The sequence below is a fragment of the Pezoporus wallicus genome, unplaced genomic scaffold, assembly GCF_028554395.1.
Source record: "Pezoporus wallicus isolate ANWC-B61680 ecotype Strahan unplaced genomic scaffold, APGP_CSIRO_Pwel_v1 contig_6382, whole genome shotgun sequence".
Taxonomy (NCBI): domain Eukaryota; kingdom Metazoa; phylum Chordata; class Aves; order Psittaciformes; family Psittacidae; genus Pezoporus; species Pezoporus wallicus.
In genome coordinates this window covers 504,216-529,522 of record NW_026638015.1, presented here as the reverse complement: position 1 = coordinate 529,522, position 25,307 = coordinate 504,216, and the positions used below count along the sequence as shown (strand labels likewise).

General features: G+C 46.0%; 1 protein-coding gene across 3 annotated transcripts in view; it reads left to right on the top strand.

Annotated features, from left to right (window-relative positions):
• Positions 1 to 1,213: 1,213 nt before the first annotated feature.
• The window catches only part of LRP4 (LDL receptor related protein 4), an 81,440-nt gene continuing 57,346 nt past the window's right edge, over positions 1,214 to 25,307 (top strand). For 2 of the 3 annotated variants that reach the window (XM_057408816.1, XM_057408815.1), the window contains exon 1: positions 1,223 to 1,573. In XM_057408816.1, coding sequence (XP_057264799.1) covers positions 1,489 to 1,573 — 85 coding nt within the window. In that variant the 5' untranslated portion in view covers positions 1,223 to 1,488. Of the gene's footprint in view, positions 1,574 to 25,307 lie in introns of all 3 variants that reach the window. The other variant, XM_057408817.1, reaches the window with a different exon arrangement.

The following is a 25,307-nucleotide window of genomic DNA, read 5'->3' as shown; positions in this document are numbered from 1 at the left end:
TCATGCTATGTAAAGTGGATCTGTTCCTATCTATCTTGAAGCTGTCACTCTGAACATAAAGCAAAAAGTCTGCATTTTTTATATCTTAGGGGCCATGTATTGTAAATTTACACATGGTTTGCTTACTACTGTTTGCTGTGGTGTTCCTGCTCTTGGGAGTTCTCCTCCTCAGGGAAGCTCTGTGTTGGATTATTTTTCTTTACATTGAGCTCAGTTTGTCAAGACTCAGTCCCTGGTTTAATTTCATGGTGACATTTTTAATACTATTCCTTGTCTTCACTGGTTTACACTTTATTAATAGGAGTGGCAGAATTGTCTCAATCACATGCTGTGCTGTTTGCTTGCTCTTGTGATTCTTTAAAGGAGGGGATTAATTGCAGCTTCCTCTGGATTCATCTGTGTGAAGGCTTTAAATAAGACCATTCCTGTCACTGGCCCTTTGGTGTCAATTTGACAAAATTCCCATCTCTCCCTGTGGTCCAGGGTTTGGACTATCTGAGTCAGCTTTCCATTCAAGTTAATACTTTGAAATCAACTGAGATTAATTACTGAACAACAGTTTCTTGCATTGCCAACTCTCTGTATTAAAATGTCAAATCGTGCCACAGAGGATCATAAAACTGTCTTGATGTCCAGTGAAAGCCTGTCTGCTTTTAAAGGCACCACAGATTCCAGAAGGCACAGGAGGCAATTGTGCAAGTGCTAATTTCTACTCCTACAACCAACGACCCTGGCTCTTTTTTAGGGTATCTGAGATTCATACATCAGCAGCTGTCTCCGGACACTGTGACAGTAACACACCAAATAGCAGAACGCTTGGCCTGAATGGAGGGGGAAATGAGACTTTTCTCTTGGATAGCAACGCATACGCTGGGCAAAGGGCTTGTGAAGGTGGTTCTTAGAGGCTGACAGTTTCTGAAGGGTGCTTGGCAAACGGGGATGGGACAGGGAGAGGAGCTCTGCCATTTGTCTTCGGTACAGACAGCTGCCACATGCCGGGAAGCGCGCAGCCACCGGACGGTCCCGGTTACCGCTGCAGCGGGCAGCAGGGAGCCCGGAGCGATGCTCCTTGGCGGCGGCTGCGCCGCGGGAGCCGGGACAGCGAGAGCCCCGATGCCGCTTTAGGGAGGGCTTCCTCGCCCGTAGGGAGGGAGCCGCGAGGGCGGGCAGGGGCCGAGGGCGCGGGCTGAGCCCGGGGTGGTGGTGATGCTGCTGGTGCGTGTCTCAGTGCGGAGCCGGGACCGCCTCTGCCGCGCCGAAAGTTTTCCAAGTGCCTCGGAGCTGGTGGGAGCGGGGCGGGGGCTGCCCCGGCGGGGCTCCTCCTCCGGGGCCGGGCCTGCGCCGGGCGGAGCGGGGAGCGAGCCCCCAGCCCCGGAGCTGCCGCGGCTGCGGAGGGAGCGAGCGGCGGTGGGGCCGGGACGCTGAGCGCAGAAGAAGCCTGGGACGTCTCTGCGGGCGGCCCGGGCGCGGGACCGGGGCGCTGCCACCATGAGGCGGCGCGGCGGGAGATGCCTCCTGCCCGCGCCTCCGCAGCTCCTGCTGCTGCTGCTGGGAGCGCTGCTCCGCGCCAGAGGTAAGCGGCTGCCGCGGCACCCTCTGGCCCGCGGGGGGCCCGGCCGCCGTCCCGGGCTCGGCGGCGGGGAGCCCTGTCCCGCCGCGCCGCTCACCTGCCCGCGCCCGTCGGGCGGGAGCCGAGCCGAGCCGTGCCCTGCCCCGTCGCCGGGCTTTGTCCGCGCCCCGTCCCGCGTCCGGTTCTCGCCTTCCCCGAGCCCCGCCGCGGCGGGTTGGAGCCGGGTCCGCCGGCAGGCTGGGGCGCGGGTCCCGGCTGCAGCGCGGAGCCCACGCGGCCACTGCCCCCCGCGGAAGTTCGGCGGCGGGCGCGGGCTTTGTTCCCGCGGTGCGAGCGCTGGGGCGGGCGCGCAGGTTGCCTCGGAGGCTGCCGTGCCCGGCGTGTCGGGACAGCCGCCGCTCCGGAGCAGGAATGCAGCCGCGCACCCGCCGCGACGGGCCCCTTAAAGGTACAGCCCGGTTCCCCGGCGGCGCCCAGGGCTACCTGCCTCGGGTCGGCGGGGCCCGGGAGCTTTCCTCTGCCGCTAAGCCTTGGCGGAGTGCGGCCGGGGTAGGAGCGGCACCAAAAAGAGTGGCGAGGGCAGGAGTTGCCTGCGGTGAGGGCGAGCAGGGAAGCAGTTCCATGAAGTCTCGCCGGTGAAAAACTTATCTTTGTGGTTGCTCTATCAACTGAAAAGCAATTGCTGTTTCTTCGTTGTGTGCGGTAGTGCTTTCTTTTACAAGCGCGCCCGGTGGAGGAGAAAACATCTAAACGCTTCGTGGAACTGTTTATAAGGAGTTGGAAGGCTTTTGGGGGAGGGGTGCGGAGAGGAGATCCGTACCTCATTTCTCTCTCTGCGCTCCTTTGGCAGCTGCTGTATAATTTCACCCATCCGTTTTCTCCTGTGCTGCTCTGAAATTACAGGAAGCATTTGCAGTAGTGCTGCTGACCTCCATCGTTCTCCCAAGTATTGCCTCTGGGGCACAATCACATGGAGTTTGGGTTTCAAGTAATTTTATTTCTCTTCTAACAAGAAACCTAATTGCAGTCAGCTTCGAAGAAGGTGCTAAAGCAGCTTGGAAAGGGCTGCAGTTCTGTGGATCAGAAAATCTGCTTTATAGAAAACAGAAGTACTCTTTAGTTCCCAAGCTCCGCAGAGATAGTTTGCTGCAATCTAGGAGGGAGAAGGATCTAAAGCATGGATCTTAGTGTAGGTGCAGATGTGGATGTGTTTTATTTTGGCTGTTACCCAGGTGCTCCTAGTTAATGTGTCTGGGCTGTTAACAGCCATGTGGGGGATGTCTGATTGTAAAGTGCAGCTTTGCTTGTAGGTGGTTGTGCCTTGATGTCTCTGGGATGCTTTTTATGGCAGTTTGTCTCTCTTTCAAGTCGTTCTCCCATCAGTGCACTTTCCTGTGTCTTCTTGTCAAATGAATGCGCGTTTATGAGTGGATGTGCCAACTGTTCCCAGAAGTGCGCATCCTATTTCCTTCATGCCAAGATAAGCTTTGCGATAAGAATTCCTGAGCACTTTTTTTCCTGTTTGAAGCAAGGAAAAACATAAGGAGGTGGCAGAGAAGATGCCAAAGTCTGTGATGAGTTTGTGTTCATCCCCTTAGCTAGAAACTTTTCATTGTTGTCTCTTACAAGTACACATGGGGGATAGTGTGCAGCTGAACTGTCACAAAGCATCTGCAGCTACAGAACTCATGGTGCCAAACAGGTAAATGGGAAGAAGCACTTGGTCATTTACCTCTGTGCTTCAGGACAGGAGCGGGTAAAGCAATCAAGTCTGCAGGGTTGACCTTTGACCCTCTTTTGGTGGATGGTGGCAGTTAAAACTAGAGAAGACTGTGTCAAAAAAAGAGGTCTCTGATTATTCTGAGCTCTTGAAAGTGTGTTGCAGGTAGAAGTGGGTGTAGAGGGAGGATGTGAAGCTAATGGCACATGCTGCTGGTGCGTGGTGATGAAGGAGGGCCTGATGTTGTGATGGTCTGTGTTAGTGTGAATACAGAATGTCACAGAACCTGTCTGGGTGATGTGCTTGCCCTGGAGCTCTGCCGGAAGAATACATGGCTCATATCAGAGCTTCACTCCCCAGACATTGCAGGGTCACAAACCTGAATGTGATACCTCTCCAGGAGTACAGTTTGCAGTGGGAATTTCAATCTCTGCTTGGCATTGCTGTTGGTTCCACGGCTCTCAGTCAGGTGCAAAATGCCCTTTCTCCTGTTATCAACTTGGAGCTGATAATATTCTACTTGCTGGGTGTGCTGAGGGTGCCTGGGTTTACTGCTGATCAGGTTGGATGATACTCACAGATCTCAGGATCACTCTGAATTACCTTGACTGTCTTTGTCACCTTGGTGGCGGCGCTGAGTAACATTCCCACTCTTCTAAAATGAAGAGTAAGATGCTGCAGGATGCTGACAGATGGTGGGGTTTGGTTTTATTTATTTTACTTTTTTAAACAATTCTGTATCTACTAAAACATGGTAATGTTTGTAAAAAGCATAAAGCAGAAATACTCCATTATAAAGTTAATATTATAAATTCATTTATTTAGTGTGGATAAGAAGTTCCCTTTCATGCTCTTTTTCCAAAAGCTTTGTTGTGTGCTTTACTGCTGTTTTGTGCAATAGAAAATCCCTTCTTGCATCTTGGGAGTGTGGGTGTATGCAGCAACCAAATTACTAGGTACTTAGTTACATAAAGTGGTTGCATTTCCAGAGTGTCTTGTGAACCTTGAAGAGGGATGTTCTGTTCATGTGGGCCACAAAATGGGATTTCAGAAAACTTGGAGCTGTTTTTCTACGTTGTGTTCATTGAAGTTCCAAAGAAAAAGTGGTTGGATGTAAATCCAGTTATCCAGTTGTTTGTAGTTCAAACCAAAAGCAGTACTCGCTGAATGTTAAGTAGAGAAAGAGATGGAAGTGATTTGTATTTTTTTACTCCTCAAACTCTGTAGTTCTCCAGACTGGTGAAATTAACATTAAAAAATAATTAAAGCATTAACTCTATGAGAATGATCTGTAGTCTGATAGTCCTCTCCAGTCTTCCTGCACTCTTGTGAAACAGGCAAATATTATCCTTGTTTTGTAAATGTGGGAAGTGAAGTAGAAATTGTCTTGCCCAAGGCCAACTGCATTTGCCGTAGAATGCAACTTACCATTGAACACAATGGAATATATGCTTCATAACACTTACAAAAGCTGATAAAGAGATGTTATCTTGGAAACCAGTCAAGGTTTTAAAAGTAGGTTTAAAAAGTAACTGCACGTCCTACACCTTCATTGAATTCTGCTGCTTTTGACTTGTGGCTATTTCTCTTTTTAATAAGGCTTTCTGATCAAAAGACTCATTAAAGCACAGACATTTTACTGACTCCCTCTTGGAAAGGGTGAATTGGGAAGTAAAGTGATGTTAAATGTATAAGAAAAGGGGAAATTTATTTCTCTAGTCCTCTTGTTATTTCCACCATAGCTGTTTGTGATGTTATCTTGGAAGGGTTTACATAATAAGGTGGTACATGGAGGCACACTTAAACTGACCATCTTTTAAGATGTCTGGCTTTACCTGTTACAACATCCAGAGCTGGAGCTCTGGCTTGCAGCAAACCCACTCCAGGGATTGGCACGCTGTATTCAGTTTCACAGGAATCACGGCAGAGAACACTAACAGCAGTTGTCTTCTGTGAATCTTATGTGTTTGATGTAAAGGCTCTTGCTTTTACATCTGTAGAAACCATGGGTCTTTGCCATGGCTGTTCTGTTGGGCATTACTCTTTTATGGGATATTTTGTCTCTACTGCGTGAAGACTGGGCACTGTGATGCTTCTTGAATCTCTTCTTTCTATAGCTTCCCTGTAGATTTTCATTTCTGTTTGGTTGATATGCTGGAGGGAAGGAATGCCATCCAGAGGGACCTTGACACGCTTGTGAGGTGGGCTGATGCCAACCTCATGAAGTTTAACTGTGACAAGTGCAAGGTCCTACACCTGGGTTGGAGCAATCCCAGGCACAGCTACAGGCTGGGCAGAGAAGAGATTCAGAGCAGCCCTATGGAGAAGGACTTGGGGGTGTTGGTCGATGAGAAAATGAACATGGGCCAGCTTCAGTGTGTGCTCACAGCCCAGAAAGCCAACCGTATCCTGGGCCGCATCAAAAGCAGCGTGACCAGCAGGTCGAAGGAGGTGATCCTGCCCCTCTACTCTGCTCTCATGAGACCTCACTTGGAGTATTGTGTGCAGTTCTGGTGTCCTCAACATCAAAAGGACATGGAACTGCTGGAACAAGTCCAGAGGAGGCCACGAGGATGATCGGGGACTGGAGCACCTCCTGTATGAAGACAGGCTGAGAAAGTTGGGGCTGTTCAGCCTAGAGAAGAGAAGGCTGCGTGGATACCCCATAGCAGCCTTCCAGTATCTGAAGAGGGCCTACAAGGATGCTGGAGAGGGACTCTTCATTAGAGACTGTAGTGATAGGACAAAGGGTAACGGGTTCAAACTTAAACAGGGAAAGTTTAGATTGGATATAAGGAAGAAGTTCTTTCCTGTTAGGGTGGTGAGGCACTGAAATGGGTTGCCCAGGGAGGTTGTGAATGCTGCATCCCTGGCAGTATTCAAGGCCAGGTTGGACAGAGCCTTGGGTGACATGGTTTAGTGTGAGGTGTCCCTGCCCATGGCAGAGAGGTTGGAACTGGATGATCTTAAGGTCCTTTCCAACCTTAACTATTTTATGATTCTATGATTTCCCTGTACTAAACATGCTAACTCTATGGATCCAGGGGCTTGTGATTCCGTAGGCTCCTGGTTTATTCATGTTGTGTATCTGGTTGCTCTGGGACTGTTACCTTGGGAGTATTTGGCTGCTGTCCTGTTGTGGGTGAGTTTGCGTTCAGGTTTTTCAGCTATCCAGGCATTTTTGGCCTTTGTTATGCAGAACTGCTTGTTAAATGCTGAAGAGTTCCAGCCTGTGTGTTTAGTCTAAGAGACTCTTGAGCTGCAGTCAGTGTTTCTGTGAGGAGCAGAACTCCTCCGTGGCTGCTGTGAACCCAGATGAAAGGAGACTCAGTATGTAAGGGCAAGAAAATAAGTTTTCATAAAGACTTTATTAACATCAAACAGAGCTGATGTTTGTGGACATTTGCCTTGCTAAATTGTGGGTGGCTGAAACTCCTTGGATCAAGGAATTGTTTGTTGTTTAAAATAGAAGAGAAAGAAAAAAAGGGGATTGAACAGCCGGAAGCCTTCTGATGACATGAGATATATGCCAATAGCAGGATGCTTAATGTTAACACAACTTTAGGTTGTGAAAAGTAGTAACAGAAGCTTTTCTTTTTCCTGAGGTTCTTGGGTCATGAGGTTTTTCTGTATTTAGTTACCAGTCAGCAAGTCACAAACCATTAAGATTAACGGGCAGCGTTGTATGTGCATGTTCAATGTTTGTACTGCAAAGACTGTATGACCAAAGACTGTGCAGGCTCTTGTTTCTCAAGCTGTTGTATGTTAACAGTAACTTTCTGATGTTGCAATATTCAGAACTAAGAAGCACCAGATTTTTCCCCTGGATGGGTTAGAATGACAAGAAAATCCATCTCTCTGTACTATGGTGATGAGGTTGTTTAAAGAACTGTCATCCAGCAAAGCTTCCAGGAGGGAACATGTTTGCCTTAAAACAGACCCCATGTTCTGCAGTGTTAGGGTGAAGTTTTACTTCTGGACTTCAATTTGTCAGCGGTGAGATGTTATCTTGACTCCAGGCAGGGGAGACCCCTCTGCTGGCTACCAGCGTGGTGACTTCCTCCATATGCCCTAGCAGGGCATAGTCTTCTGTGTGTCTTTGTTAGTGCCTGACAGCCCCTCCCAGCTGCTGGAGCTTTCTGTTCCTATTGCATAGCAGCAGTTCTTTAATCAGAAATCTTGTTAGTATTCAAGGATAATTGATCCGACTCTCTGGCAGGGGGTGGGGACCCAGCCTTGCATCCTTCTCCTACTTGCCACCCCCAGTTTGACCCCTGTTGTCTCTTTGTTTTCTCCTGTTAAGTTTGTGCCAGTGATGTGTGTGTGCTGTTTTTCCAAGCAGCCTGAAGTTGGCTGTAACCAAGAGCAGCAGTTAAATAGAGCCCGATTTCCCCGCTTCCTGGCGTTCAGTTGTTCAGCTCCATTTTCTGGTCTTCTGTGTTTTTGATTTGCAGAGAAGGAACTTACTTGGTGCCCCCGGGCATCTCTTAAACCCATTAGAACAAACTCCATTATTTCACTGTACTTAGAAATCCTCCTCCTTTAGTCCCAGCATCCATCAAAATAATGTATCCTCTGTAAGGCCCTCTGGAAAATGTTTAATAGGATCTTTTCAAACTCAAGGAGAGTTCCAGTTGGGAAGGGGGAGGGGAGAAGGCTAATGGAAGATCTGACTGTGACTTGCAGTAAGCCTGAACTTGGCCCGTGTCAGCTCTCCCTTCACCTCCATGCCGAGGGAGTGCTGAACAGAGCGGATCCAACACTGGGATCAAAGCTGGAAACAAAAGGCTTTGGGAGAAAAATTTCCCGTCTGGCCAAGAGGCAGCCACACAAAGGTGGTGCATAATTTATCATTCGAGGTTTATTTCTGCTGTGCTCCTTCTGGAGAGGGAAGGAAGAAAGAAGTGACTCTCCTGCTGTTTCAAAGGGGATAAGTGATGGCTTTGGAGACTGGAAGCAGGCAGCAGCTAGAGATACCATGGAGAAACTCTTTCAGTGCTGTCTGTACCCAGCTCCTCTCTTCTCAGGCATTGTTTCTGTTGGGGGTGGAACCCTATTCTTGTCTTTTGGAGTTTCAAAGAGTACTTTTAACTGCTCTGGTCATTCCCAAGTCTCAGTGTGTGGAGTGGAACCGCTCTTGGCAAAGTCAAGTTCCTTGAATTTTTGAGGTCTTTTTCTTATCTTAAGGATTGGTCTAAGTGCTGTGGCTCTGTGTAGCATGGAGGAAGAGGCTGCGTTTGCCCAAAGGGTTTATAGTCTAAACTGGACATCTGACATTTGATAAGGATCAGGGATATGATTATTCTAGTGGGATAGATAAGGTCCAATATTAAAAGAGCATAGCATACCATTCTAATTAAATTTCCTTTAGCTTTTGCTTAATGGGAAAAGCTTCTCAAAGTTTTTCATTCCAATTGTGTCTTAGAATGAGGATAGAGATTTTAGGGTAGGAGTTGACATCAAAGACTACTGAAAGCTGGTAACTGTGGAAATAAGGATGAGGAAGCAGATGCAAGAACAAACCATGAGAAGAAGGGAAGGGGGTATAGAAGTACAGGTATTAACAGAAGCAAAGATAGGCATTTTGGAAGTGAGAGCCAATGAGTTGAGCTGGCAAAGGAACAGAAGAGCTGTGTAAGGAGATCCAAGTAGAGTAATTATATGGGATCTGATGTCAGAAAGAGTGGTTAATTAGGTAGCATAAAAGATGGAAGTTTTGAAAGTGAAGATGAGCATTGAGCAGCATTTAATTGCTCAGGCAGGGAAAGCCTTATTTTAGTAATGCTTTAGAGGAGGATGGGACAACTTGTAGGGACCCTCAACAGTAGAGTCCCTTATGAGTGGGGCGAGTTTATCAAATAGCTGGAGAGGGAGACCAATAATGGTATGGTGAACCCATGAGATAGTTCCACCACCACGTCTATCTGCAGTGATGGAATGTGAGACCTGCCAGGCTTGGGGGCACATACAGCCAGGAGGGTTTTTGAGTGGGATGTCTGATGTCCGGGAAGGTCTTTTTGAGGACAGTCCTGTCTGGAAAAGTGTTTTAAACGGGAAGGCAGAGTTGAAAAGAGAAGCTAGGAGGTTGGAGATGATTGCCTGGAAAAACATGTAAAGTGAGAACAGGAGATTCCTCTGGGGTTGGAAAGGAGTCTGGGTACAGAAGCAACAAGAGTGGTGGCAGAAAATAACACCTTTCCTGGAAAAGGAGGCTACTTCTCTTCCTCTTCTCCGTTAAGAATTGCTGTATGAAGGAGTGAGTCACTAGTGAGAACTGTTAAAACACAGATGTGATGTTCTCGGCCTCCTCTGAAGGAAGCAGCATTGTGTGACTGTGCAAGAAGGTTCCAGGGAAACACACTCTGCTCCTTTAGCCTGAATCTCCAGCTCCATCAGTTCATTTGACTTGGTGACAGCTGGCAGTGTCTGGGAGAGGTTCTTGCCTAAGGTGCAGCCATTCACTGTAGCAGAACCGTGTCTCATGGGATCCAGGATTAGACTAAAGTAGACACACCTTTTTCTTTTTTTCCCTTTATGCTCCCACCCAACTTTAGTTCTGAATTTCCATAACTGCTGAATAGTCAAATCCTTTCTTTGCAACTCTGAGGGCAGGGAAAAGGGTGAGAAGTCTCTGGATTGTAATTTCCTGCTCCTGTTCCGAGCTCCTGAGGATGAATCAGGAGGTGGGATAATCTTCTGAATTAAAATCCCATTTGTTAAGAGGAAACCAGATTTACTGCTGCCCTTTCTTTGTGATTCAGAGGTTGCAGCTTCTTCAGGCTTGACAAATTTGGGAGATGAGGTTTTTGAAGCCTCGGAGATTGTGTTCTTCTCATATGCTTTTTGAAGCCTGTTATGCTTGAAAAGCCCAAGTTGAGTTTCTTATGGCTGGAGGACATCCCCCTAATTTGTGCTGCCTTTTAAAAAGGGCCTTGATCAGTAACATACCTGTTGGCAAGAGGAGGAACATAATAGGTCCGTCTGGGAGAGAAAACTGGAGAGTTGGCAGCATGACAAAGGGAGGGAGATTGGAGGCTGCCATTCCAGAGCTTTAATAGCCAAGAAGCAGGAGAGCATATAGTCACTGGCAAACAAGAATGCTAGTGGACTATCTGCTGTTTTGTCATGGCTCTCGTGTAGAAGTATTCAGTATCTAAATCTTACAAAGTGTAATGTGGGAGCTGGTGGAAGATAGGTCAGGTCTCCTGATAAGGGTACCGGTCATTGCCTTGCAGACAGAGCCAAGTTTAATGCAAGGAAAGAGCGGGTTGAATTGAGAGCTGTATCCACGCAGAGTCAAGGAGGTGAAGGGATTTTTCTTGGGCATTGACTTGGAAACGGGGAAGGATGGAATTGGGCTGGTTGGTGAGGTTACAGCCCTTTGCTTGGCCTGGGTGAAGACTGCCCCTGGGTCTGACATCTGTCCTGTACCAGTGTACAGCAGCTGCAGGAGGGTGTTGACTCATGAGCAGCCGATTCCGGAGCAGTTGTCTCCACCACAGGGGTGTTAACCTCATGCATTTTTCCAGTTTCAACTGTCAGCACTGCATGTAGGCCTTTGTTCACTGCATTTCTGAGTGTAAGGAAGAATTCAGACCTGTGGTCAGCATTACCTTAACAGAAGCCCTTTATGCCTTTTAGGTGTTTGTTGTGTTTGGTTTTTTTTCCAGGTCCAGGGTTCTAGTATCTGGTGGATCCCATCTCTGCCTCAGCTGCTGTGGAAGGGCATGTCTGTCACTGATTTCTATGCTACTAGGACTCCAGCAGAGAACAACCTTGTTGATCCCTGCCTCCTGCAATCTTCCACTACAAATTCCTTTGGCTTGCAGTAGCTCATCCACTCTAAGACAAACCTGTTGTTTCTCTGAGGTTTCTCTTGTTTGTGACCTGCCTCCTGTGAACTGGAAGATGAGGAGCTGTAATCTGTTGTTCTACATGGAAATTCCAGACTAGAACAACATAAGCTAATTTCTTAGGTTAAGGTTTCCAGTCAGTTGTGTTTTACATACTTCCTTTTGTGCTTGGTATGGTTAGTTCTTCACCCACAAGTCTTCAGAAGTTTGGGAACAAATATGAAAGCTGGAAAGGAATGTCTAATAAAAATGGGATAATTCATGTGGTACTCTAGTAATGTTTTGTTGATTGTGCTGGAGAAGCAAACTCTTGATGGCAGTAATACATACGCTGCAGGAAGAAGAGAAGCTGAGATGATTGCTTTCTGAGAAATAGCCATGAGCAACTTTTGTGCTGCAAATGCTTTAGAACAGGCTGGCAGTGAAGAGGGGGTGGCAGGCACTTGAGTACTTCAAATGATTGGCAAAACCCCCTGTTTAGCTAAATCGGGTACATGAGTCCAAATCTAGCAGGTACAGTATAGAACTAATGGGAGCTACTGGGCAAATGAAACCTATGTACAATCCATCAGTTGTAGGGTATAAATAAACAGTACTCAGCCAGAAGCCTTCGAGCAAAGAAGGGAGTGAGGCTGGGTGACATCTTTGGTATGTACATCTTGACTTACCCGCTCAGGCAGAACAGCCTCTGAGCTCAGGCTTCCGATTAAGTGACTGGGACAGCTGCCAGAACACCTGCATTTGCTGGCTAATGTACTGCAGTGCATTGGTCCTGCAGGTTAATCTGGGAAAGTCATGGAGTGGGATCTAGGTTAGTTTGGGGTTTTTTTCTTGACCAATGTCATAACAATGTGCTCTGCATCCTGTATGTCAAGATCTTAAAATCAATGCGGTGGTGGTGCTACGACTGTCTATCAAAGGAATGAGGGTCATCAGAGTTATGCCGTGGAAGACCAGAGATGTCTAGGGAGCCAGGTTTTCTGACTGTGCATACCGAAGTCTTTAAGGTATGTGCTGTGTGGCTCTGTGCCCTTCAGAGGCAAGCAGAAGGGGAGTGGCTCGCAGAAGGGAAATGACAGTAACTCCATGAGGAGAGAATTATTCTGTTGCAGGATGGGGCTGGCCCGAGGTGGGCACGTGGCACGGTCCCTCTGCAGCCCCGCACTGACCAGCCTCAGGAGTCCTTGCATGCCTAAGGCTCTGCGTCAGTGTGTCTGTGGTGGCTTTGTGGTGGCCCTAGCAAGTAAGACACATTTCAACTACTCAAGCCATGAGAACTGAATACAATGCTGAGGTTTTCCTACTCTACTGTTTGATGGCAAATAAAACATTTGACTCCCACAAGAACCACCTCCAGAGCTCTCTGTTCTTATACCTGTAACTGAGGGGAAGTTAACTTTCTTAAGTATAGATGTACGAAGACATGATAGAACTAAATCTGTCAACTCTATATGGTGATGGCTACAGAATGGAACTGAAAGGATTTTTACTGCTGATCTTTTTATAAAAGAAACTTAGTTTCTGTTTTGGCCAAAGCAGCAAAAGCTGCCTCTGCCTAAAAGGACTAGAGAACCATAGACTAATGAAGTGAAAAAGCTGTCCACTCTTACAAAAGCTTTATTTCTGGGATTTGGCACTCCTTTTGAGGCTAATGGAGCAAATAACTGAATCCAGAATCCATCTGTTTGAGAAACTAGTCTAAATCTAAACCAGGATGCAAGTTTCTCTAACAGAAAGTCCAAACCTACTAGCCAACTAGGCTGCCACAAGTTATTGCGCAAAGTTGTCGTGCTGGCAGATAGTACCAAATGAAATGTGCAGCATCAAGTGAGGCTCTTACCAAATACTGAACTGGCATGTGCAACTTTGAGTTGGATGTAGGGAGAACATCATAAATCAAACTGGGAAAGAGAAGGAAAAGGGAGGCTGAGAAGGAAATCTTCTAATCCTGTGGGTAAAATATAAAGATTAGAGAGAGCAAGAAAACACTTCTCTTACTAGATAAAACCATTATTCCTTGGAATATTTTAATTTCTATAGTTGGAACCTATGTCTTGAAGCCTTCTCTATTGAAACGACTGTGGAGGCAGTCCCTTCGTATATTGAATTCACTTCTGGGAAAAACTCAAGTGTGCTGTCTTTTACATGTGGGTAACACTTGCAGAGCTTGTTTTGCCAATAAAAGTGTCTTTGAATTGACTGTGGTGGGATGTGGTGCGATTTCTGATGTGACATGAGGCTCTTTGTAAGTGCAGATTTTGATGAGAACTCGTCTCTAAAATCGCTAGTAATTCTGTTTTCTTGTTGCTGTTGTGAATTGGCTCCTTCCTTTCTGTGGTCCATTGTTGTATGGTTGATGTTTGAAAATGAAATGTCTTCCATCTGGTTAAGAAATGTGATTTATCCTTGGAGGCCTGAACTGCTGCCTTTGCTAATAGGAAATAAACAATATTCCAACTGTCCCTAATTATCACCCACTTGCTTCCCTGCAGATCCATGTCTCTTGCAAAGGGCACTAGAAAAATGACTTATGGATCATGAGTTGCATTTTTTCCTGTCCTCTGTTCCTTCATCTCTATTAACTTAGTCCTCTCCTCCTGTTTAAACTGTGTAAATTAAACATGCTGCTTAGAGCAACTAAACAATGGGCTGGACAGTGGAGATGTGGCGGGTCAGGGGCTTGTTTCAGGTGATATTCAGAATGAAACCGCAAATGACTTACACTGGCACGTTACCGCTCTGGAGTAGGGCTCAGTATAATCCTGCTTTATGGCAAACATTGTCTTCAAAATACAGTTTTATGGTACTACAAAGCCCATGTTTTGGAATATCAGGATGAGAGGAATTTCTGTTTCTGCTGCCTTTTGCTTTCAGTAAACTTGATATCTCTCAGAGAGGAGTATTTTTGGTGGGGTGCTAGGATGCTGTCACAGCTGAGGATTGTTCTCTGCCCACAATATAGAGTTTCATGTTACTCTTCTAGTGTAACTGGGGGTTGCCCCACAGAGTGGTCTCTCCCGTTCCCTTTGCTATGTCTGAGTGTATATCTGCTGGATGAATTGGTTCAGCTTGTTGATCTGTCACAGAAGGAGCCCACCTGCAAAATGGTGAAACGGGTGACACCACAGGCATTGGTGTGGTATTGGCAAGCTGAAGGGAATTGGCTCCAGTGAGATGTCAGGGTAGACCTGATGGAAGGATCGGGGGAGCAAGACCAACCATTTTCTTTTGGCGCTGGCTTGCTGCTACTTTGCTTTGCCTTAATAATTAGAAAGACTTTTCCTGGAAATCAGGGGAAGGGGAGAGTTGAAGCCCAAGATTTGGTTTTTGTGGCTCATGCAAGCATAGACCTCTTTATTGTGCTGTACTTGTATGACAGTCTTAGTATTGTGTCCATGTGTGGTGAAAGATCAACCTATAGATGTTGCAACTGATGCAGTACCTTAATTGGTGGTACCTCTTTGTGGTGGAAACTTGTATTCATTAAGACTGGAAGCACAGACCTACTGTCTTGTTTCACTTGGGCTAACAGAGACTTACGTTCTGAGTTGTTGCCAGAGACACTGTCAATCTAAATATGAAAAACTTTATCTCCTTGCTAGTGTCTTGACTCTTCTTCCTTAGTTTTGCCTCTTAAATGATTGATGTCTAGCAGAGAATTAGATTTTGACCCTTATTTGCAGAATCTGCATCCTCCTCCAGAGTTGGTGCAGAAATGGCAGCATTGATGCTGAGTGTCTTAGTCAAAGGCAGACAGAGCTCGCTGTTTGGAAACATAAGCTGCCTAAATGGCCATTCCTGTTCTCCCCCAACGAGTATGTGACAGGCTGAAGGGAAGCATCTACGTGGGCTGAATCTCACACATGAGTTGTCAATTGGATCATGTAAAGGTTCACTCTGATGGAAATCAGAGCTTTACAGTGTTACATGCAGTGTGCGCATACAATAAGGACAGTCTACTCTGAAGAGTTTATGATTTCTACATGCAATAAATTGACAGATTTATTGAATAACAAGAGAAAACCCCACAATGATTAACATAGTTAAATACGGGTTCCACTTAAATGCTTTGCCTTTTAGTCTCAACATACAGACTTTTCTGTCCTTCCCATCCCCAAAATGTCTTTCTGTTGAAACTGCCTTTCTCTTCATCTTCCCCTGCTCCCCTCTGACATGCTGCATATAGCATTATCACAATTAAATAGACACATTTGTTGCATCTGGGGTCTGATGCTGAGTGGGTGAAAACTCTTCTCAGATATAGTGCCCTTCTAAGAGGATCTGGTTGCTGGTTTTGTTCTAGACAGCGTGTGTTCCTGTTATCTGCCATTGTGTTCAATAAATGGTTAGCATTAGTCTAATGAGGGGTATCATATCTGAACATGCTGCTCCCAAAGATCTCTTCTGCCTCCGTGACTCTTCCAGCCTTTCCCCTATCCTGACTGCAGCAGCTCTTAGGATGGATCACATATGGATATTTAACCATGTAACCACAAAGGTCAGGAAATTTGAGAACCAAAGCATAACTTGGACTCAGTCAGGAATCCAAGTGTTAAACCCTGCATTCCTGAATTGGGATAGTTTAGTGTGGCTAACTTTAAATAATAATTATTGAATGTTCCTTTTTGCTGCTTTGTAGCAGCAAGCTAAATTGCTGGGTAGAAGTCTGTAAATACGTAACTGGCTTCAGTAGCTGTATTTACCCAATAGCTTAAGTGGTTTTCCCCATAACCTTTGGAGATCATCTGTACAGAACTTAATATGGGAATGTCCTCTTTGCGAGCTACGACATAAAGGTTCTCTATGATTGTTGGGCTGGGTGTGCTAATGGCTGGGTTGTCTTTTCTTTTCCTTTTGGTCTCTCTAAGGATAGTTGTCAACTTGATTTTGGAGCCTACAGATTCTTTTCGTGCAAGGGTGAAGAACTGAGGCATGGGGACTGGTTGCTTAAGAGCTGTTTTTTCCCTGCATACTGAAGTTAGTGGCTTTTTCCCAGATGAGGATGTCACATTTTTAAACATTTACTGTACTCAGTTGTGGAATGATCTAATTCACCCTGTTTATTCCTTTTCATAAGGATGTTCAGCACAGTAGCGTGAATATCCTACTTCTAAATGTACAAACACTCGGTAAACAGACTGTAAGAAGAAAATAACTCTTGGACTAGCTAATGTAGTAAATATGTCTGTAGAGCCTTGGATGGGAAACGACCCCAGCTTCTTCTGTCAGTTTGGCTCTGAGGCTGTGGTTCTGTAAGCAATGAAGCAAATGGAAGAAGCAGACTGGGCTGGGTGAGGATGAGTTGGAAGACCCTTCAACTTGGCATCTTTTTGCTCATCGTCCACGGGACCCCTGTCCCTGGCTATTACTAGGCTGTGCAAAGCTGTGCTGGCTTATGGGGGTTGTGCAACTGGGAGTAGGGGAAGGAGGGCTGGGAGCTCTTAAAGCTAGCACTGCTGATGAATATGAAACCATAGTCTTGAAGTTTCTTTCCCATGAGTGAGGATCAGTGTGTTTCTGGAGGATCTGAGAGCTGTGTTACCACTTAAAGTCAAATCAAGGCTGCTTCCTGACCTTTGCTTATTGTGCACAGAACAGGGTTTGTTTTGGGAGGATATCTGGCAAAGAAATCAAGAATTAGGTTGTATTGTGAAGGGCAGATTATATCTTCCCCATGGAAAACAATCATGTTCTTTCTGAGGGCTTGATACCTAAATCATCTTGTATGTGTTTCAGTTTGCCAAGTGTGTGTGCAGTTGTAAGGAGGGACATGGAACAATTTCCAGAATGCTGTTGCTATTTGTAATTCCACATTGTTTGATAGTGTACCATAAAAAATGGAGGGAGGGGAATGAAACCTCTAAGCACACTTCTTGGAATCTGGAATTAATGGATCACGTTCAACTTCAGAATAAAGGAACAGGGAACAGGAAAGTGAACTGAGCTCAACCTCAGAGCTCGAGGTGTAGGCTGTCATGACCAGAATGGTGTGTAGCTTAATGGTGTGCTGTGACTTCAGTAGGTCTGATCTTGACTCATCAAGGCTTGTTGGCTAAAGGTCCAAACGTACCAGATGTTCTTACTTAGAGAATGATCTGTAGGAATAATGTTATATTCTTACAGTGTCCGAAATGGCAGTGTAAGGTACCATAAATATTTAGCAAGTTTAGTCAGGACACAAACTGCACACTAAGGCCTCTTTCCCCACCACAGACATGCTTGCTTTTTTTCCTGACTGAAAACAGTACTTTTGTTGCACAGCTATTAAAATGAATTCCTACATAACTCTTCCACTTAGGATTGGAAAGAGAGGAAAAACGTCTGTGTCCAACTGAAAACAAACCTCCCAGGGACTTCTCAAGGTAGATGGTAATTACTGGTGATAAAATTCTGCTATGAATAGAAGTAACTAGATGAGTAGCCCTGTGTTCTGCTTCATCTTTACTGCTACCCAGTCATTTCAGGTAGCATTTATAGCACTGATGGGCTTAGATTGCTCTTTGATCAGAGGAATTATTCTATACTAGGCTAAATAACATCACTTCTTGCAATGCCCACAAATTGCCTCAAAAGCTTGATGCAACTTAATTAGTCTGTTGGACTCTACTCCCCAAAGTGTTATTCCCAAGTGGAATAACAGAAGGAAAATGGCTCTTGAGTCATCACAGTAAATGCATCTGATCAGGGTTTTGGCCCTGAGGTCATGGTTCGAGCAAAAGGCAACGTGCCTGCATGTAAGGGGAACTTTTCCTCTGTAGGCAGGAGAGTTTTAAAGGCTTCTAGAAAGTGTCAAAAACCTCTTCTTCCAGGGCTGAATGACATCTGCTGAAAGGATCTGAAATGGGCTTTGTGAGGAGCCTGTGTCTATTTGGATATGCACTTCAGATCCTCCAAGTGGGTCCAGGAAGTAATATCAGAAGTAGTTCTTGATCATATTGTTACTACAGGCTCTTCTCATGAGAAAAATCCGCAGGCATCTTTAGGGTGCTTTGTATGGAAGCAATGGTTATTTCAATATGCCTACATATCTTCTCACCCCCCAAAAAACTGGTCCCAGAGAATAAAAGTTGCATGAAAATAGGCAGCACAATAAAGGGAAGGCACCACAGAAGCGACTTGGCTGTGGGTGAAATTTTCTCATGAGTTTGCATTTTGTGAGACATGAAAGAATCCCCTCCCTCCCTCCCTCGATTTGGCAACAGAGGCACCAAAATTGACTATTCGAGATGAAGCCATCTGAAACTGGCTTTGTTAGTTCTGCTTCTCATGTAGCTACTGAGATTAATCAGGTGTGCAAGTTGGAGTCTTGCTGGATAGAAGCCTATTTCCAGGTTCCCAAGTAGTGGCAGTCATCCAAGGTGTCAGTTCACCAAGCTCAGGAGATGTTTAGTCCTCTCTTGTTAGGAGGCAGAAGGCTTCAATGGGCTTGCACTTTAGGACTGCTCAAAACCTTTGGCTGGTTTAGGATGTAGCTGCTTGGCTGCAGAGGGATATTTCTGGTGAGAAACATGTTCAATTTGTGTTCTGAGCTAACTGGCTGCTGGCTGGTTCCCAGATACGAATGGGAGATTTGGGGTGGGGTTTTGTTCTGACTCATGAAATCTTTGGACTGGATTTTATCTGTTACGGTTCTAATATTGTGCTCATCCCCTGCTAAAGGTCACGAAGGCAGTGCTGTCTTGGAACGGCAAGAAATCTGGACTAGGATATCTGAAATAATCACTGCTCCCAGTGACCTGCCCTGTGCATCTGAATGAGTGAATATGAGGTAGAATATTGCTGAATGTCACAGTTTACAGCCTGGCAACTTCCATTTATTTTAGCATGCTGGATTATGATGTGGTGTTCTAGGAGCTGCGCACAATTGTCCCGAGGTAACATCGTGCCAGATATGATCCTCTGGATTCCTGGGTCTAGTCTGATTGAACTAGAAGGAGGCTGCGGGCATGATGCTCTTTTACCTCTGGAGACTTGAATCTCTTGGTCTTCAGGCTGTGTTACAAGGTCTGTGTGGCTCAGCCTTAGCCTGGCTGGGGCAGGAGCTGGCTCAGGGCTGGCAAAGGAAGGAGAGGTGTCCTATGTGCTCCTCAGCATCTCGGAGCACAAGAGAAGCATTTTATAACGCAAGTTGAACCTGTTTTGATGGTCTTTCCTGATTAGTTACATCAGAAAGGCCAAGGATCTTGCTGCTTTTACTGATTTCCTTTCTTCTTGTTTTTTCTTTCTTTTTCCTCCCCCTTTTGTCTTGCTTTCAGTTCACCCATCTGCATCTGGTCTTGCCCAGGCAGCTGCTGCTCTATTTGTGTGTTCCCTGGGGGAGCTCTGGTGCTCCTTTAAGATCTCCTGTTGCTTTGGGAATTCACCTTTTAGACATGGTGCTTCATTAGCCTCTCTCATTTATGCAGTACTGTGAGAAAAGATTTCCCCTCCCGAAAAGCAGAAGAACAAGTTTCCAGCAGCATGTGCTCCAGAGAAGAGTCTCTCTATGTAAATAGAGCAGGTTTAAAAGCCTCCTGCTATTGACAAAGAGCGGCTGGGGAGTCTTTTTAAGGAATATTGTTTGACTGAGTTGGCACTAGGAGGCCTTTTGGAGGTAAAGGTTGAAGAACCCCCCCCTGCTCTTTCTCCCCTCTGCCAGTGAGCGGCTTCGGTGCCTCCATGCACTGTTGCCTCTTCTCCCCTGCCTTGGTTTCAGCACAGTTGTTCCTTTTTGTTGCTGTTCATGAGAGAAAAAAGAGCTGTTGAGGAGGTTTTTGACCATCGGGTTCTGTATTTCCTCATTTGCTGCCCCTCTCCCCCACTGGGTGTTGTGGGAGAGTCATCCCCTCTGCAGGCGATGGTGGGAACGGCCCCAGCCTCACTTATCACCAGTGACAAATCAATGGCAGCCTTCAGAAAGCTGCCCCCAGGATCCCCGCTCGGCCCAGCTCTGGAGCAGTGGGAGGCTTCCCTGGCAGATAAAGGACTCCTTGCAGCTCTGACTTGTTGCCTTAAATCTAACGGAGGAAACCTTTTCATTCTCTCCTTTGCAGCCCCCTCCCTTCTAGATTTGTCTTGGGGAAGGTGTTGGCTGCTGGAAGGGGGGTACTTGAAGGGGCTGTGTGTGATGAGAGCGGGGAGCATTGGGGTTTGTAACTGTTTTTCTGTTTCCCTTTCACAATAGTCTGGCTAGAGCATGCAGAGCTGGGCTCACAAAACCTCCCTGAAGCGCCTGGAGTCCCGCAGGGCTCCTCACAGTGCAAGTTTGCTGTGTGTATTCCTACCAACAATACAGCTGGGCCCAGCAACAGGCTCCAGCTTTGGGCAAATATTTCTACAGCTTTTCCCTAATCGCTTTTGAGGGAAGGAGGGTGAGATGGGCTGGGAGGGGGGGGAGAATATCTGCGGGGGAGACAAAACCAGAGATGGGTGAAGGGGTTTATCTTTGGCTTCTGCGGTCCAGGCTTCTAAAGGGCGCCTTTGTCAGCATTCAGCATCTACACCAAAGCTAGAGAGGGTATGGAGGGAGAGCATCGAGTGTTGGTTCTGAGGGAGGGGGGAGATTGATGCAGACAACACATAATGGTTTGGGCTCAGGCAGTCTCCTTTTCTTGTTTTTCTTTTAGCAGGAGACATCAGCTGACAAGCCCTTCTGGGTGGCTTCATCCAAAGTGTTGGTGTAGGCTCAAAGCACGACCTTTTCTTGTGCTCACTGTGTCTAGCTTATTTCTGCTTAACTGTTCTGTCTGGTTTTATGCTTTACTTTGTGTTCCCTCTATTAGCTGTGAATGATCTCTCAATTTCTAGTTTATTTGATCAGGGTCCCAGCTCCAGATGTGGAAGAAATCAGAGAATTGATGTCTCTTTAAAGCATACTATGGCAACAGGACTGTCTGATAGGTTTTGGCATTGGGAGTTCCCCGAGCCCTTTACTGTAGCCCTGGATAGTCAGGTAAGCTCATATCCATGTGGTGGTTCTGTCCCCCATTTCCAAAGCTGCAGTGGAGATAGCTAAACAGCATGAAACTGCTTGATTGTGTTAAGAAGAGATCATATGAGCCTGCTTCTCTGTAGCATTATGGGGAAAAAGGAAGCAGGCCACCTCCTTTAAACATGCCTTTGCATCCCTGCAGGGCTGGCAGCAAGTTTGCATGCCCATGGTTTGGGGCTGAACTGTTACATTGGCTAAGCTGTGTGGCATGCATTATTTCCTGTGTATTAAAGATTCAAATGCCAGCTTAGACCTGATGCTCTTGTTACAGGAGGAATGATGCCAGAAGCATAATCCTTGTTCCAGATATATCATGTCAGAAATTAAACCTGGGGAGGAGGTGCTTACCTGTGTCACTGTTCTCCAAGAACATGGAGTACTCTTGCTCTAAGGTCATAGTTCCACAGATGTTTTACACTGAGTGTAACCGGGGCTGCACATACCGAGACTGGTTTTCCTGAACTCTCAGGCTAAGGCCTGGCTCATCTCCCGTTTCCAGTCACAGTATCATAGACTCATAAAATGGTTTGGGTTGGAAGAGACCTTAAACCTCATCCAGTTCCAACCCCTTCCACTAGGGCAGGTTGCTCTCAGCCCTGTCCAACCTGGCCTTGAACAGTGCCAGGGATGGGGCAGCCACAGCTTCTCTGGGCAACCTATGCCAGTGCCTCAGCACCCTCACAGGGAAGAATCCTTTCCTGATGTCTAATCTAAATCTTCCCTTTGTCAATTTAAAGCCATTCCCCCTTGTCCTGTCACTGCATCCCCTTGTATATCACTGCGTGCCCCCATGCCAGTTAAATCCTGGCAAAATTTCCCGATTGAATCCAGTCTCCAAGTGATCAGCAGAATTTAGTAAGTAAAGGCTTATTCTATGTCAGTGTGTAGGTGAATACACAGGACAAGGGAAGGCAAGGCTGCTATGCTATGGTAAAGCTTACAGTATTTCTTAGTGTGGATATAGCCGGTGCTTTCAAATACAGGACATCATTGCCTCTCTTATTCTGCCCTCATCTCCAGACAAGTCCTTGTTTGTAGGAAGAAATTACTAATATGCCAAATACAGACCTGAGCCAAATAATGTACATAACTGTCTCTGTGGAGATTTTTTAGCATCCTTATCCTCACTAGCCTCTGGTGACTTCCTCTTCTGTATTATTTACAATGTAGAAGCATTCTGTCCTTAGAGTATCACAACTACAAGTGAGGCAAAGTTTGTAGTGAGAGAGAACAACTTTAGTTAGACCAACTAAGATGGGAGGAAAAACGGACAAGCTTTTGGGAGCAGTTTCTCCTGAGAACTGAAATAGAAGCCTCAGTCTTTACACAAGGTGCAAGTTGAGAACAGCTGCTTTGAGTTCAAGCTTGACTGTGTTAGTGAATTAGGAGTTCAAGAGAAGGTTCCTGATGCCTCTGGAGCAGAAGGGGGAAGGAGTGGTGCCATAGGGGCCAAGTCTACCTAAGTTTGACGTTTCTAACTTTCCAGGTTGAAACTTCAAAGAGAGAAGAGTTTCTATTTAAAGCTATCTGTGAAGCTTCAGTTAGAAATGATTCAGTGAGTTTGGAGCATAAGGATAGAGAGAAAATGACCTTTCTCCCCTGCCTCCTTTTCCCCCCATGTTTAAAATCCTGCCATAGTGCAGAAAAGCTTGAGAATGTTTGTTAAACCTCCCATGCTGGGTAGCATTGACTGTCCACTGTAGGCTTGAGTTGAATAGAAGCTCTGCTCCAGGAGCTCTTGTCTACATAATGCTTTCTGAGCAGCTGCCTTCTGGACTGAGTGTTCCTTCGCTGGCCTACAGGCTGTGAGGAGGAGGAGGAGGAGGAGGCAGCTACTTCTACTGGCTCTACAGGCTATTTCTGTGTCATACGATACGATATTGAAGATGGTTTTGTGTGCAAGAAATAAGACAGAGTCCCTTATGGAGCTGAGTCTCATCCAACAAGACTGTAAAGCAGGTGTGAAAGAACAGACCAGCTGATGCCAAATAACAATTCAGTGATGCCAAATGCTGAATAAATAATACAACCTGATTTCCTGTTCAGATTCTTCCAGGCAGTCTGGAAGGGTTAACTTTTTGCTAGGTCTTTTTCATCTGGATCACTTTGCTGCTCTTTTGTAAGCAGCTTACATCTGGGTATATGTACTCAGTGGGAAGAGAAAGAGAGGTGACTGTGTTTGCACCTGATTTGGATAAGATTTGAATTTCTGGGTGTTTGTGTAGGGGTAAAAAAGAAGAGAAAAAGTAGGAGGAAAGAGTACCTGAAGAGAATGGGATTATGGAAGTAGGGAAGTTTGTAAGAGTGATGGAAAAGGGATGAGGGAATGTGGGCATGTGGAAGGAACAGTTATGAGATGGGTTATTCTGCCTTATGCTCATTTCCTTCATCTAGCCAGTCTCTCTTTCTTCCGAGTCCTGCTTCTCTGTAGTGTCCACTTCTGTGTGTAGCATCCACAAAACAGCTTGTGTTTTTCAGGTTATTCTCTGTTGCTTGTCCTTTCTCTTAGGAAAAGAAGGGATTTGCAAGTTTGAGAGGCCTGAGACTGACCTATTTGACGCAGCATTTTAATTCTGTGCCCCCTGTGTTGCTCCCCTTCCCTTCCGTTGTGTTTCATGAGCATCCAGCACTTCTGCAAACCATGCCCTGGCTCTTCAGGTTGGACAGCCAGGGACAGAGGTTTCTGGCTTGGGACTCTGGCTGCCTGAGATCTGTAAAGTGGAGCTGATGAAACCATTCCCAGCAGTGAGATGTGAAGACAAATGAAGCTGTGTTTATGGACTGCTTGACTGTTGTAGTGATGAATGCCGTGTAATGATTTTACATTCCATTCAGGACTTTGTGCTGCAACTAACGTGGAGGTTTTGTGGTGTCATAAAGCACAAAAGGAGCATGTTTAAAAGCTGTGCAGGTGAGTTCAGTTCTGGGATTTCATTAAAGCTTTTTTTAACTTGCTTATAATAGATCCTAAATGTCCTGTGTAATCAATAGCAGCTGGAGTTATTTCCTTCTGAAGCATGCTGTATGAGGTACAGTCTTTCCCAGACTGTTGCTTAGTTCTGCATTCCAGGAAACAACCCTTTTAAATTCACACCTGTAAAAGTAAATTTACGGAAGTCTTCCAGGATCTGTAACACTGGACCTGGTCCTTCACCTCCCTTCGATGGAGAGAGCTGATGTTGGGGAGTCATGGTGTATGTCTTTGCATGCTGGGTAGTGCTGCCTCTGTGGTTAACCTGTTCTTCATGGACCATTCAATTGTGTCTTAATGTTTTACACTGATACATTTCCTGCTCTTTTGGGGAATATATGTGTGTATATATAGAGATGTGTATACTATAAAACACATTTCCCTCTTGCTTTTGCTCCCTCAGGAAGAGGTGATCCAAATCTAATAACACTGTGTTTGCAGCCTCTTTCAGCCTCTTTTGACTCGTTCCCTGGTGAATGAGAAAGTCAAGTAAAGGCCACAGGTCCGCTCGTGAAAAACACAGGGAACATGAGTTGAGATCCATGTTAACTTCCCCCCGGAAACTACCTCTCTGTAATTACAGTTCCAACATCCTCCAGAAGAAAAGGGCCCTGTCCTCCCTGCAGCCCCCCTGGCAAATTCGATGCTCCTTGCAGCAGGGAAACCAGGCGTGGAGCAGTGCAGGTCAGCTGGGGCCTGAGAACACTCTTCTTCTGTGTCTTCATTGCAGGAGGGGGGTAAGGGCTGTTCTTCTCCTTCACCCCCTTCTCGCCCCTTCCCTCAAATCTCCCAAGTAAATACAATTTTATTTTATTATATTGCTGCCGATCTGCTGTTGTTTTTCATACAAAAAAGGTGGAAGGGGCAAGAAGGAACGAAAGAGTCTGGCGACAGGAAGAGATGAATTGCTGAAGAATGACACTGGCAGGGACTATTGTTCATTTTAACGCTGGAGCAGGAGCAGAGAGAAACGTTCACACGCCATCCTTGGGCATCCTGCTGGGCAGGCTGGGAAAGGGGCATTCCAGCTGGTCATGAGATTTGGCTGGACAGATTGAATTGGGCTGAATAGAGAGCTCGCCGTTTCTTATTATTATTATTTTCCTTCTTATAAAGGAACCCACTGATTAATTGCAATGGAACCTGATTAAAGGGAGAGTCTGAAACCCACATAGACATTACAGGCATAAAGCTGTCAGCCTACCAGCGTGTGATAACTGGGC